This window comes from Ahaetulla prasina, chromosome 5 (assembly GCF_028640845.1).
Source record: "Ahaetulla prasina isolate Xishuangbanna chromosome 5, ASM2864084v1, whole genome shotgun sequence".
Taxonomy (NCBI): domain Eukaryota; kingdom Metazoa; phylum Chordata; class Lepidosauria; order Squamata; family Colubridae; genus Ahaetulla; species Ahaetulla prasina.
Genome location: NC_080543.1, coordinates 28717638 through 28732634, shown reverse-complemented (window position 1 = coordinate 28732634; position 14997 = coordinate 28717638). Strand labels below are relative to the sequence as shown.

General features: G+C 38.4%; 1 protein-coding gene across 2 annotated transcripts in view; it reads right to left on the bottom strand.

The window, feature by feature from the left end:
- Positions 1-14997, bottom strand: part of MTUS2 (microtubule associated scaffold protein 2) — a 251168-nt gene that overhangs the window by 79719 nt on the left and 156452 nt on the right. For both annotated transcript variants that reach the window (XM_058186536.1, XM_058186538.1), the window contains one exon: positions 1321-1419. In XM_058186536.1, the coding sequence (XP_058042519.1) occupies positions 1321-1419 (99 nt within the window). The remainder of the gene's footprint in view (positions 1-1320; positions 1420-14997) is intronic.

Below are 14997 nucleotides of genomic sequence, written 5' to 3'. Positions count from 1 at the left end.
TTTATATGCAGAATTTATGATAAATGTGGGAATAGAAATTGGAATTAAAATTGTTGGAAGACACATTGATTAAACTTAAGATACGTTAATGACATATTTTGATAATGAAAGCAAGAAAAACTTAAGGAATCTATTGCTGAAGATAAAAGAATAGAATGCAAAAACTGTATTTATGCTATTGAACATTGTCAAGGACCCTTCATGATATTTTGTATTAAATTAAGTAGTTTCACAATTAGAATAATGTAGCTGACTCTATAAACCACTTAGAGAGGGCTGTAAAGCACTGTGAAGTGGTATGTAAGTCTAAATGCTATTGCTATTAATCGTACAAATTTTCATTATATGGGAAAGGAGGAGAAACAAATTGGAAATGCCTTTCCATGCTGTTTTTATTTACAAGCTGTTTTGTGGAAACGTTTAAACATTAAACATTTAAACCTCCAATTATCTCACTAATTGAAGAATAATTTTAGCTCATTAAAATGTTTTTATTGAGAACTCTTACTAGTCAGCCAAATCAATACTGTAGTTTTAAGTACACATGCATTGTATCCATCTTATCTTCTCATTTATTGTTCACAGTTATCAACCACTTGTCTCCACCTGTGGCATTTTAATTATGTAGACTGATATAGAAAACAGTACTGCAGTTAAATGCAGGGAGTGCTGACAGAGGCCTAAAGGAAAAGCAGAACACAGGCTTGTCCATGAGCCAACAATTCAGGATTTATTCTTCTTATACTACCCATAGGAAATATGATGCCTTCTACTTGAAAATGTAGTATGTTAAAAAAATAACCATGGCTAGAAATGTTTGTACACTATGCATAACGTGATAGCATTTCTTGACAAATTAATTAAGTTCCCTATTTTAAATTTTTAACAAGGTCCTCATTTATAGAAAAAAAAATACATTGTTCTGATACAATTCGCTTTGTCTGCTTATATAATAAACTTGCTTACTGATGCTTGACGGTCTGAGATTTAATGTTTATGGAGTTTGTGTTCATGCAGGGCAACCTAACAAATAAATAACACTTTTTGCTTTCTTCTCCCTCATTTCCCCCAATCAATCAGAATAAATGTATAACTAAGAAGCTTTGCAACGAATGCTGCAAGTAGCTTTTGAAATGGTCACCCAATGGAAAAAGATACAGCTGCTTTAACCATTTAAAAACAGGTAACACACCTCTTGTTCAGCCTTGTATGGATCTGCATTGATCTAGAGGTTATTCCAGAAAGCCGTATTTTAATCGTTTGCCACCTATACATTTAAAACCTTTTTTTAAAAAAACAAGCGTTCCCAGATTACAATACCTGGTGAATGGAGCTTGGTGGCTGCCACTACCAGTCTCTTGGGGGATGAGATGATAGGCCTGCTGCTTTCCTGATCTTTCTGTCCTTCTTTTTTTGGCCCTGTAAGAAAAAGATATATGTATATGACTGAAAATGAAACATACAAGAATAACAGAATAGGAAGGGACCTTGGCGGACTTCTAGTCCAACCCCCTGTCTAGGCAGGAAACCCTATACTATTTCAGACAAATGGTTATCCAATCTCTTCTTAAACACTTCCAATGTTGGAGTACCCAAAAGCAATAATTGTTCTAACTGTCAGGAAATTCCTCCTTAGTTCTAAGTTGGGTTGCTCCATGATTAATTTCCATCCATTGCTTCTTGTCCTGCCTTCAGGTGCTTTAGAGACTAGGTTGCTCCCCTCTTCTTTGTGGCAGCTCCCTAAATATTGGAACACTGCTAATATGTCACCCCTAGTCCTTTTTTTCATTAAACCAGACATACTCAATTCCTGCAACCATTCTTCATAACTTTTAGCCTCCAGTCCCCTAAATCATCTTGGTTGCTCTTCTCTGTACTCTTTCTAGAGTCTCAACATCTTTTTTATATCAATGCAACCAAAACTGGATGCAGTATTCCAAGTGTGGTAAAGTAGTATTTTAATACTTCACGTGAATAACTTCACAGTAGGCACTCTAGGAATTTGACTTCATATACCATAGGTAAATTCATTAAATGGGTGAAGAAGTTTCTGTATTCAGATATACCATGCTGCACATTTCTAGGCACTGTGCGAAACTCAGAAGACTTCATAATATGGTAAAATTAAATAATAAAACAAATCATAATGTATAATGTATAACATTCATATTCAATCCACATATATATGGAGAACCTATACACACATTTCAGTTACAAAGATACATATACGTATCCCAGCACTTCCCCCATAACTCACTTCCTCAGTTGCTCCAACAATTGATAGAGATTTCCCCTGGACAGAATAAAGTTTAGCTCCCTTTCTTATTGCTAAGTCACTGAATAAAGCTTATTCCAAGAACCTCTTTGAACATTAGGAGAAAGAAAGAGTATTGGAACAAGATGGCTTAGGGCCCGGGTACTTACGGGACTGCCTGCTGTTACCGTATGCCTCCCATTGACCCGTACGCTCTCACAGAGAGGGTCTCCTCAGGGTGCCGTCCGCCAAGCAATGCCGGCTGGCGGCCCCCAGGGGTAGGGCCTTCTCTGTTGGAGCACCTACTCTCTGGAACGACCTTCCTCCTGGTTTGCGTTTAATATCTGACCTTCGGACCTTCCGCCGGGAATTAAAAACTCATTTATTTGTTCAAGCGGGACTGGACTGATTTTTAAATTTTTAAATTTTAAATTTTAAATTTTTTAATCTTTTGTAATTTTATATGGGGTATTTTAGGTTGGTCAATCTGACGGTTTTAATTCGGCCACTATTGAATAGGTATTTTAAATTGATATTTTTAACTTTGTATATTTATTGTTTTTTATCCTGGCTGTACATCGCCCTGAGTCCTTTGGGAGAAGGGCGGTTAAAAATTTAAATAAATAAATAAATAAATAAATAAGATTGGGAAATGAGTCAAAATACACAGAAGACTTAGGCAGGTTGGTTTGTGAACCACCATAATAGATTAATTGGATCACAGGCCAGATTTCCCTTATGTGTCTGAAATCAATTTGCCACTCACAAAAACATAAGTCTATTTCTTTATTTTTTATTAATTTCTTTATTTATTTAATCACATTTTTATACTGCCCTATCTCCCAAGGGACTTTACTATTTAGGAATTGAGAATGAAAGAAAAGTTGTTTGATAACATATACTGCCCTATAAAGCACTGCTGGAATTATAAATTATTAAACCACAATTTGAATGAAACACAGATGCTTTTGAAGAAATCAAGTAAGATTTATGTTTAGACTCTCAATGGTGTAGTAAAAAAGAGGCTAGACTGGCACCGGGGGAGACTCGGATCTAGTCCATTTTCAGCCATGACTAAGGATGACTTTGGGCCAGCCCTTCTCTTTTAATACAACCCACCCCAGAGTTATTTTGTGTGAAAACAAGGAACAGGAAATATATTGTTTACTCAGGGTGGTATTCAGCTGGTTCTGACCAGTTCTGGAGAACCTGTAGTGGAAATTTTGAGTAGTTCGGAGAACCGATAAATACAACCTCTGATTGGCTCTGCCCCATCTATTCTCTGCCTCCCGAATCCCAGCTGATTGGGAGGAAATGGGGATTTTGCAGTATCCTTCCCCCGGAGTAGGGTGGGAACGGAGATTTTACAGTATCCTTCTCCTGCCATACCCACCAAGCCATGCCCACCAAGCCACGGCCACCAAACCACGCCATGCCCACCAAGCCACATCCACAGAACTGGTAGTAAAAAATTTTGAATCCCACCACTGGGCTTAGTATTGAAAATTGAGGACTGCCTGTATACTAAAACTTTTATTTCTAATACTTTGCAGTTCAGGCACCAAAAACATGACCTTATGAAGCATTAAAAAAGTAAGAACGTTTTTGTTCTCCTTTTCTGTTTAAGGATTAAAACCCCTTATTAAGATTTCTCTGCAAAAACCTCATAAAGTCTGGGAAATTATTTAAAGAAGTAAAACGGAACTTCTAGCATGCGTGCCAAAAAGAGAGTTTCGGATAAGTGCAATAAAAGAGAAAAGGATCCACCAGGTTAAATTCTTAAAGTCCCATTAGAGCCAGTGGGATTTTAATAGACTAACTGTGAAGAACTGCAGAGTAAGGAAGTACAAAGAGACTGTTCAGTCTGAAATGCATAGAAAACCTACAGAATTATTTATAATCCATTTGAATGCAAAAGGAAATGTTCAGCCAAGTGGCACATAGTTAACTGACTAAACTGGTTGAAAGTTCACTTAAAGTAGTTTGTAGGTTAGCTGTTTTACTGTATATTGCTCTGTAGAATTAAAAAAAGTGAGAAACACAGTGCCAGCAAATGTCTAAACTGCATTAATTTGGAACTAAAAAAAATCACACGTATGGATTCCCATGCAATCTTTTTGCTTTCCAGTCTTTTTAAATTTTATGATGTATTTGAGCAAATTTGTTTTTCTGTGCTTTATATGTTCAAACCATCAGTTTACCCAAATTTCACTTATTTTCTTTCAGAAAAAAATCTGAAAATTCATGAATTCACCTTAATAGGGCCAAATCTGGTGGGATCAGAGCCAGACGTCTCAGGTTCTAATTCTCCTTCACCCCTAGCTATTTATTCCATGACCTTGGGTGAATCATGTTCAACCCTACTCATAGGATTACTACTATGAGGGGAAAATAAGAATACAATTAAAAATAAGAGGAGGAAGGAATATTGTGCGGTGTTGATGCCTTGAGTTATTTGAATGAATGAATGAATGAATGAATGAATGAATGAATGAATGAAGGAAGGAAGGAAGGAAGGAAGGAAGGAAGGAAGGAAGGAATCTTGACTCTGTAATTCCCAAAATTCAACAATGTTGTTGGGAAATCTACAGAGTAAAACCACAACAGAACTAGCATCACAACTGAGGCTGTGCTAAATCCTACAAGAAATTTGCAGTGCTCTATGATTTATTTAGCAGGAATGCAGTGGCTCAGTGGCTAAGACTCTGAGCTTGTCAATCGAAAAGTTGGCAGTTCAGCGGTTCGAATCCCTAGTGCCGTGTAACGGGGTGAGCTCCCGTTACTTGTCCCAGCTTCTGCCAACTGAGCAGTTCGAAAGCACGTAAAAAATACAAGTAGAAAAACAGGAACCACCTTTGGTGGGAAAGTAACAGTGTTCTGTATGCCTCTGGCATTTAGTCATGCTGGCCACTTGACCACGGAAACGTCTTCGGACAGTGCTGGCTTTTCGGCTTTGAAACAGAGATGAGTACAAAGTCAGCTATTGCCCCTCCCCCCACAAAAATCTGAGTCTTCATTTTACTGACCCTGGAAAGGTAGAAGGCTGAGTCAGCCTTGAGCCTATAGCACAAATTAGAAAGTTTTGAAAACCATATTTAACCAGGCTACTTCTCCCAGCTAATTTATCTTTTTTTTTTACACAATCAAAATCACTCTAAAGCAGTTTGTATGAATAACCTCATGTATCTAGTTGAAAATATCAATGTGAAGTATTATCTGTAAAGAACCTAAAAGCATATATCAAAGGAATTAGTCCCTGTAATAGACCTGTTATATTAGTACTAATATGCTATTAATATATGAATGTAATGTATTAATGAACACCAGGATATAGATAGCTCCTAAACTTAATGTACTATATGCACTGGTATCTTTGTATATAAATTCCCTACAGAAGGTTGAACTCCATAAATAAGATCTGGCTATGTATGCCTGATAAATCCCAGTACAGGATGAAATTTATCATATCTCCTGTGGTCAAAATATGTTTCTTCTCTTTCACCAATTTTGATTACTTCATTCATCCCACTGATTCTGAGACATAGAATCAACTTCTTCCAAGCATGTAAACAACGGTGGGAACAAGCTAGGAGACAAGGGAGAGAAATCCAGACATAGCCATATAAAGCAAAAGAGAATAATCTTATCCTCTCCTTCTCTGGAGGAAAAACAACGCTTGTCTTAAAAATCCAGACTTCGATGAGGGAAGGAAGAGAACTCGGGGGGGGGGGGAAATGTGATAGAGGAGAAGCTGAAAGAAGTGGAGTTTACGAGCTCTTCCTGACAAGCAAATAAACAAGCCAAAATCTTTGACAGTCTAATAATTAGTCTATGTTTGGAACAACACAGAGGTGGTATTCAGCAGGTTCTGACCAGTTCTGGAGAACCGGTAGCGGAAATTTTGAGTAGTTCGGAGAACCGGTAAATACCATCTCTGACTGGCCCCTCCCGAGTCCCAGCTGACTGGGAGGAAATGGGGATTTTGCAGTATCCTTCCCCTGGAGTGGGGTGGGAATGGAGATTTTACAGTATCCTTCCCCTGCCATGCCCACCAAGCCAAGCCACACCCACCAAGCCACGCCACACCACACCCACCAAGTCACGCCCACAGAACTGATAGAAAAAAAATTGAATCCCACCACTGGAGCAACCTATCCACCGAAATGTTTTTAAATGTTAACAATTAACTAGTGCAATTTCCAAATTGAATACCAAACCACTTGGGGTGGGGTGGGGTGGAGGGATGGGGTGGCTTTCTGCAAAGAGGTTGCCATTTTATCTCTTCTTTCTTCTAGTCTGCTAACCACAAGTAAACCTCTCCTTCATGAATAATGAAGCACTGCAGCATGCCTTATTTGAAACAAAATGAGAAAAGGAAGACATGGAAAATATAATTTGGGTTAAAAAAATAATTCAGTTCTGTTCTCACTAGAAATTTCACCAGTGACCTGGGGAGGGGGCACAAGATAGAGGAAATGAGAATAAATAAGCAAATACAGACATAAGATGAGGATTGTTAGCTTGGAAACCAGTTCTCATCCTTTCCCTTTTGTTTCTTGACCTTCATGAGTGATGAGGTTTTATTCCTTTTCTTACAAAAAAAAATAATGTTCTTTTTTATTCTTTGGAACTATATGTAAATTTTAAAACACATTTTTCAATCACTGACTAGAAACATCAACTCCTAATCTAGATAGAACAAGTCTGCATGCAATAAAACGAACCCTTTTCCTACTGAAAATCCACTACCGCCCGCACCACTACTGAAAATTTATTATTTTAATAATAAATTATTATTTTTTTAAACCAAAGAAAAAGAAATCAATTATTTTAAAGGAGGAAACCTGAAGGAAAAGAGTTATCGCTTCTGGTTCTCTCACTACACCATAGTCCCAATCAGAGGTGGGTTTCAGCAAGTTCTGACCAGTTCCGAAGAACCGGTAGCGGAAATTTTGAGTAGTTTGGAGAACCAGTAGTAAAAATTCTGACTGGCCCCACCCCCATCTATTCTCTGCCTCCCAAGTCCCAGCTGATCGGGAGGAAATGCGGATTTTGCAGTATCCTTCCCCTGCCATGCCCGCCAAGCCACGCCCACCAAGCCATGCCACGCCCACCAAGCCATGCCACGCCCACCAAGCCATGCCACGCTCACCAAGCCACGCCCACAGAACCAGTAGTAAAAAAATTAGAAGCCCACCACTGGCCCTGATCAGGATAGGCAAGTCACAGAACAGAAGCATATTTTTCTTCCTTTAATTTTGAATGGCCATAATAATAAAACAAAAGTTGAGCTGACTCCTTCTCCCCCAGATCAAACTCAAATCACAACAAGTGTGTGTGTGTTTGTGTGTGTGTGTATGTGTAGATAAAGACATTTTGCAATCATGTTATGCAGACATAACTGCTTAAGGATGGATATAGGAAAAGACATTTAGTAACAATAGAGTATAATTAGGTAAAAAAAGTGCTATGCCATGAATTAAAATAACTGCTTTTATTATTCTATTATAGTAATGCTATGCCAATCAAAGTGGCCAACTTTTGACTTCAGTTCAAAATGTCGGATTTGAACTTTTAATGGATTTTATGGCACTGGGGTAATCTGAAAACCTGGAGGGCTTGTTGTAACTTGGAAAGGGGCCTCCTTAAGGAAAGTCCACCTTTTCAACTGAGGCAGTGCCACTTGTGAAAGATGAAGATCCTTAGTGTCTCCATATCTGTGGAGCATATTTGAAGAGAAGATTCCCAAGAGCAATTTTAATGTCTTTTTAGAGTTAGGATATGATCCTCATATGTACTTTTTATCTTTTCATACTTCCACAAGTTATTATTGATGACAGACAATGATGTGTTTACCATGCCGCCTATTTGCATACATATTTTAACTGATGGTACTCTTAATTCACATTGACAGCTCCGGTGAATTTTAAAGTCCTGATGCCCCACCTCCAAAGCTTACCGCTAAAGGTCCTCCTGCCTGTCATCAGTGGGAAAGGAACCATCAGAGATAACTTTTCATCTCCTAATTGACTGGCAAGCCAAGATCTTTTTAAAGGCTTGTGCTTTCTTTAAAATTATTGGTTGCATTATCTCAGGAAGTGGCTCTGCAAGTATAATTTATTTCAGTAGAATTAAAGGACAAGTTCCAAATCATCTGGTGCTCCTATTCTAACCATCTCCTCCTCCTTCTCCTCCTAATCTATTTCTTTGACATGCTAGTGATGCCCCAAATTTGCACAGAAGGATGGTTTAATGCAGTGAATCCAATTAAAGCTGCTCATTTCAGAGAACGGAAGAAAACCAATCAGCTCATGTCATCAAAACAATTTGCATAGCAATTATTTTCTAATACTGTGTCATAGCATGAAAGGTGCTTCTTTTCTGTTGCTTTGGTTTTGGATGGCTCAGATTTGTGGGGTGATGCAAAACGATGAGATTTATGTGGGGTTAATTAAAGATGCCTCATTTGGATGACAAGCAGATTCTATAAAATATCATTGTTTGCCCCACCCTGTTTGTTTTAAATAAGAATGCACAGGTAGAATTGGAGGGTGTTTTTTTTACTTATTCGTATACTTGATGGTCCTTTACCATGACTTTTTATTTACTTCTTATCACAAAGATTTAACTTACTCAAATCTTCATAAATTGGGGCTGTTCCAACTCAAAGGTGGGTTAGTGGATAAGTAAGATCCCATCCTCACCCCATTGTATTCTGGTGTCTAATTTATCTATTGATTCTAGCATTTAATCTTTTCTGCTTTTGCTTTTAGGATGTTGTAAGCTGCAGAGAGTCAGTTGACAATGAGATGCGTGGCATATAAATTTAATAAAAAATATAAATAAATAAATTTATACAGTATATCCAAAGTTCCTTTTTTTGCAGAAGTTTGAAGCTAAAATATACACCCATCCATTAACTGACTAGAAAACCTTCCATACACTATTTTGAATGTATGGGAACAGAGATTTTTTCAAAAAACTGACTCAGGTTTTGGAAATTGTTTGCTGTACCTCACTGAAACATAGATTGTAATTTCCTGGGTTGGTCTATCAGAAATTGTAGAAAAATCAAAATGTATTAATATGACCAAGATTTATTAATACGATGAAGGATCAGCAACAGAATCCGTAGACAGTGCACTGCTGATCTTAACTTTTTGACCATCATTTTTGACAGTAAGATGCACAAAAATATCTTGGATGTTGGAGTACTACTATTCAGAATTCAAGTTCCTAATAGAAGATAATGTATGTGGCTCAGGTTGAACTGTGGAATCCTTGGTGAACTACATGTTTGATTGTTTGCTTGCCAATGTTTCATTACCAGACTAGAGAACATCTTCAGACCAATTAGTCCGGTAACAAAATGTTGGCAAACAAACAACCAACTTCAGAGAACACCAAGAACTCAAAGTTCTTCAATGTTCTTCTCTTTTTGGATTCCCTATTCGTTTCCTCTCCCTCTTGCCTTCCCCATCACTGCCCATGTTCATTCATTAGTCTACTCTTTTAAGGAAGAATCTTCCCTTATTTTTTTTTTAAAGGAAAGAAAGAAAAAAGTAGGATTTGTCTTACATGATCTATTTTTGATAATGGCAACTGAATTTAGGAAGCACAGCATAGACGTCAAGATGCTTACAATGGCCTGTTTTATTATCTTCTTCAACATCTTTCCAAGTACTGATGTTAGGTAAATTAATTAGTAGTACTTGGGATCCACCTATCCCTTCCTTTTCCATCCTATAAGTAAGAAGGTAGGAGTCCAAAATGCTCACCCTTTTGGAAGAGAAAATTATCATCATCAGTAGTCAGGAATTTATTTGACATTTTGCATTTGGTGGAGTTAGTTTCCTAACAGAGGTAGTTAACAACTTCAAAGTGTTCCTAGATGCATACAGTACATCCCAGAAGTACAGGAAAATAATAAAACTTATAATGAAAAGAAGCATAGTGTTTTGTATTTTCTTTGCATAAAAGCCATTTGTAGTAGGAAAAGTAGGGCTGTGCCAGTCTTTCCAAAACAGTGCTTCATAATGCACACATGCAATGCATGTAACATAGAATAGAATAACAGAAGTGGAACAGACTTTGGAGGTCTTCTAGTCCAACCCTCTGCCTAGGCAGGAAACCCTGCACCACTTCAGACAAATGGTTATCCAACATCTTCTTAAAAACTTCCAGTGTTGGAGCATTTGCAACATCTGGAGGCAAGTTGTTCCACTGATTAATTGTTCTAATTGTCAGGAAATTTCTCCTTAGTTCTAAGTTGCTTCTCTCCTTGATTAGTTTCCACCCATTGCTTCTTATTCTACCCTCAGGTGCTTTGGAGAATAGTTTGACTCCCTCTTCTTTGCGGCAGCCCCTGAGATATTGGAACACTGCTATCATGTCTCCCTAGTCTTTCTTTTCATTAAATTAGACATACCCAGTTCCTGCAACCGTTCGTCATATGTTTTAGCCTCCAGACCCCTAATCATCTTTGTTGCTCTTCACTGCACTCTTTCTAGAGTCTCCACATATATATACATGCAGGTAAAATGGTTGCATATACATATGCAATATATGGGGAGATCATCAAAAGCAGCTCTGAAGCAGCTACATGAGCCTGGAAAAAGGCACACTTGCTGTAAAGTTTCGAAGAAGTACTTTGCTTGCACAGCCTTTGTTATCAAATGCAACCTTTGAAGTATTTACACAGCCTTCATGGAAAGGATCTGCAGACACAAGGTGCAATATTGTATTGAGTTATCCATTGCAAAGTTTGCATTTGATATATATTTGCATTCCATGAAACTTTATGCAGTGTAACAAGCTTAAAAATAACCTCATAATTAGCAAGCTCTAGCATCTAAAAATTATATGTTCTACATCTGGTCTCTTCTGAGCTAATACAAGGATTGTATTTGCAATGCAATAGCTAAGCACAATCTCAGTATTCCCAAAAAAACAGCCCCAGATTCCTGGTTAAATGCCAAATATATTGCTCTCTCTGTCTGTGTGTTTGTGTGTGTGTGCACACATGCATAAGCATACAGTAAAGAATTACTAAAATCTCTTCCCATATGTAGTGGCAATGTGGAAGACCATTGTTATTTCAAGGAGTTTAGTGACATATTTTGATTTCTCCTTCATATTAAGAAAATTCTGAGCTAGCTTGCTTGTTTTCCCCCTCTTGCTTGCTAAAACAAAAGAGAAGGGGGTGGATGGGGGGGAGGGCTCTTCATTCAACTTCAAAGCTTTTTCCACTGTGAAAGTCTCGGACATTTGATTTCCATCCTAGAATCATACACTAGACCAGGGTCTCCAACTTTGGTCCCTTTAAGACTTGTGGATTTCAACTCCCAGAGTTCCTCAGCCAGCTTTGGAGACCCCTGCACTAGACAGTCAAGGTCAGGTCTTGTAATCTCTTGACCATAGAAGGGCCAGAGAAGTCATGGGTGCCAGGTTTTGATAACAACTGTAGGGTGGTTGCTATGAGTTGCAAACTTCTACATAGAACCTAGCATTACATGTTGTGGATACTGGTTGCCCTTAGGGCATCTCTGCTGTCAATATTTAGGAGCTTCCGGCAGCCTGTAAGATATTTGGATATTATCTTGCTTGGTACTGTATGTATGCTTTAGATCAGGGGTCCCCAACCTTGGTCCCTTTAAGACTTGTGGACTTCAACTCCCAGAGTTCCTCAGCCAGCTTTGCTTTAAAGGGACCAAGGTTGGAGACCCCTGCTTTAGATGTTTGCTTAAGCTAATAATAAAGCGTAAAACCTCTTTATTGACTGATGCGCTAATTGTGTCTGGATCCAAAAGAATTGCCTGGCACTCGATCATTGTCCTGACACTTGGCAAAACACCATGATGCACTGATACCCAATTGCCACAGTTCAGCATTGCAAACCAAAGACCCAAACATCTTGGCTTCAGATTGGAACATTCAGCCTATGGATTTCTGCATTAACCTTGTTCTTGGTAGAAATAAGAACAGCATGGATGCGAAAGACAGCATGGAAGCTGAAAATATTGGTTATCGCTGCATTTGATTGTGAGACGTGGGAGGGCATCAAGGAAATGAATCTCTCTACTGCTTGCTGACAGCAGAGACAGCTGGAGCTATCTTGCAACAAAGGCCTTCACAATCTACTCTCCAAATATGGCACTGCAGAATAGTTTCTATAACTGAAGATACCGACAATTTATTGCTTGCATTTGGATAAAAATGTCCTAAATTTGCACTTTCTGAACCAATTAGAGAATGGAAGCACAATTATCTTTTGGCAGTTGCACTTTTCTGAATTCAGCTGTATGTTTTTTGGAATGAAAAAGGGAGGATATTAGGGAAGGTGCTCACAAAGAAACACATCATGAAAAAGCAGATAACAATAAGCAGAACTACCTGAAAAGGCATGAACTATTCAGATATTTGTTCTGAGTCTGAGAGTGTGCACTGCACATACAGATATGTGAGAATTACATGATGTGAAAACCTCACACCCATCTCAGTCAGCGACTCTGGGCTGCTTAACATTTTTTAAACAAGTATTACAATTAAAAATATTACAATATTTTAAAACAACAAAAATAGTAAATCCAATAAAAGCGCTAAACATATCCAAATTAAATACACTGTTCATAGGAGCCAGTTAGCAATATAGACAGGAAATGAAATCCATGGCACATTCAGAATCGCAGGCTTGGCAACATAGCCCAAATTTCCAGAGTATTACGAAAGGCTAATAGGGATGGGGCCATTCTGACTTCTGAAGAGGAGAGGAGAGGAGAGGAGAGGAGAGGTGATGTGAGGAGAGAGAAGAGAAGAAAGAGAAGAGAAGAGAAGCCACTGCAGAATAAGCTTGTTTTCTGGTCCCTGTCAGCCCACATTCTTTGGCTGACAGGATCTGCAGCATGTCCATTCTGCTCGGCTTGGTTGGATGGATAGAGACTCTTGGAAAAAGGTGATAACTCGGGTACCTTGGTCACATAGTATGTATGACTTTAAAGGTAACCACCAGCATTTTGAATCACACCAGGAAACATACAGTACGCATAATCAGTGCAGCTCATGGAGGAGTGGTATTATGTGTGCTGTTTATCTGGCACCATTTACTACCCATATGGCCACATTATACATCAATTGGAGTTTCCAAATGGTGCTCTGGGGCAGCCCCATGTGAAATGTATTGCAGCAGTCCAAACTTTTTTTTTTTTTTAAAAAACCAGACTGCTTTTTTACAGAACGCAAAAACATGCATTCAATATTAGCAGTTAATCACTCCATAATTTAAAAATTATCAACTGTGGCCATATCTGGAGTAGCAGAATTTTTGATTGCAAATCATGTTCTTGACTGGACTACTGTAATGAGCTTTACATGGGTCTGCCTCTGAAAACATTCAGAAACTGGAATGGATGCAGAAAGTGGCAACCAGCTTGTTAGCATGCATGCACTGCTGTTGGCTTATTACACTAATATCGTAGACCCTGCCTTGACTTCCAGTGAATTTCATGGCATAATCTGAATCCAAAAATATGATGGAATGCCTAATATAAAGGAGGCAGAAAGATACTGAAGACATTAAAAAAAAAGGGGGGAGGAGAAGGTGGAAGCGTGAGAAAAAGCCTCAGAGAAACTTGACTTAATAACTCTAGGTGTAAGTTGTGTGAAATAATTACTTTGGCAGACTTTCAAGATTGTGTTACATTATCCTACTGGCAATAAAGATTATTTTAGAAATCCAGGTGATACTTGCTTTCCCTGCATGCCATCCTTACCAGTAGTGGGTTTTAATTTCATTTGCTACAGGTTCACTTGTGGGTGTGCATGCGCAGAGACATCTGGGTGGGTGGGTGGAGCCTCCCACCGCTGCTACTGATTCGTCCAATCTGGGTCAAACCAGTAGCAACCCACCCCTGATCCTTACAGACCTGGACAATATGGGTAGCATTTAGCAACTACAATTAGGACACAGAACTTGGTCATTAAGTGAAGCAACTGCTACGTGAAACCACAACTGTGCTTAACTGCGCTTAGGATCTTGCTTCAACTTACCTTTGCTTTACTGATCACCACAAGTTGTAAATGCAAGTATTGGTCACAAAATTAGTTTTTCATCACTGTTATAACATGCAAACCATTATCTATCTTTACATACAGAACCACCCTCTCCAAGAAAAAGCAATTTTTCATTTTCATGGTTCCTGAGTATGGTGTTCCACTTTTTTCATATACAAAATGAATGAAACTAATATTAAATGAATAAATATTGGTTTTTATCTTAAAGATGTGGGAAAGAAATACAACTCAGACAAAGTTTCAGATATCCATTTGAAAAAAGTTATCCATTTCAAAAGCTCAAATTTTAAACTTTAGTGAAATTATTTCCTTGCCAATAGTTATTTAAATCGAGTAAAAGTAGTCCAAGTACTCATATATTTTAGAGGAATTAATCCAGTGGTGGAATTCAATTTTTTTACTACCGGTTCTGTGGGCGTAGCTTGATGGGCATGGCTTGGTGGGCGTGGCAGGAGAAGGATACTGCAAAATCCCCATTCCCTCCCCACTCCTGGGGGAAGGATATTGCAAAATCTCCATTCCCACCACAGTCTGGGGCCAGCCAGAGGTGGTATTTGCCGGTTCTCTGAACTACTCAAAATTTCCACTGCCGGTTCTTCAGAACCTGTCATAACCTGCTGAATTTCACCCCTGAATTAATCTCTCTATATGTTTACACCTAAATATTTCCCTTG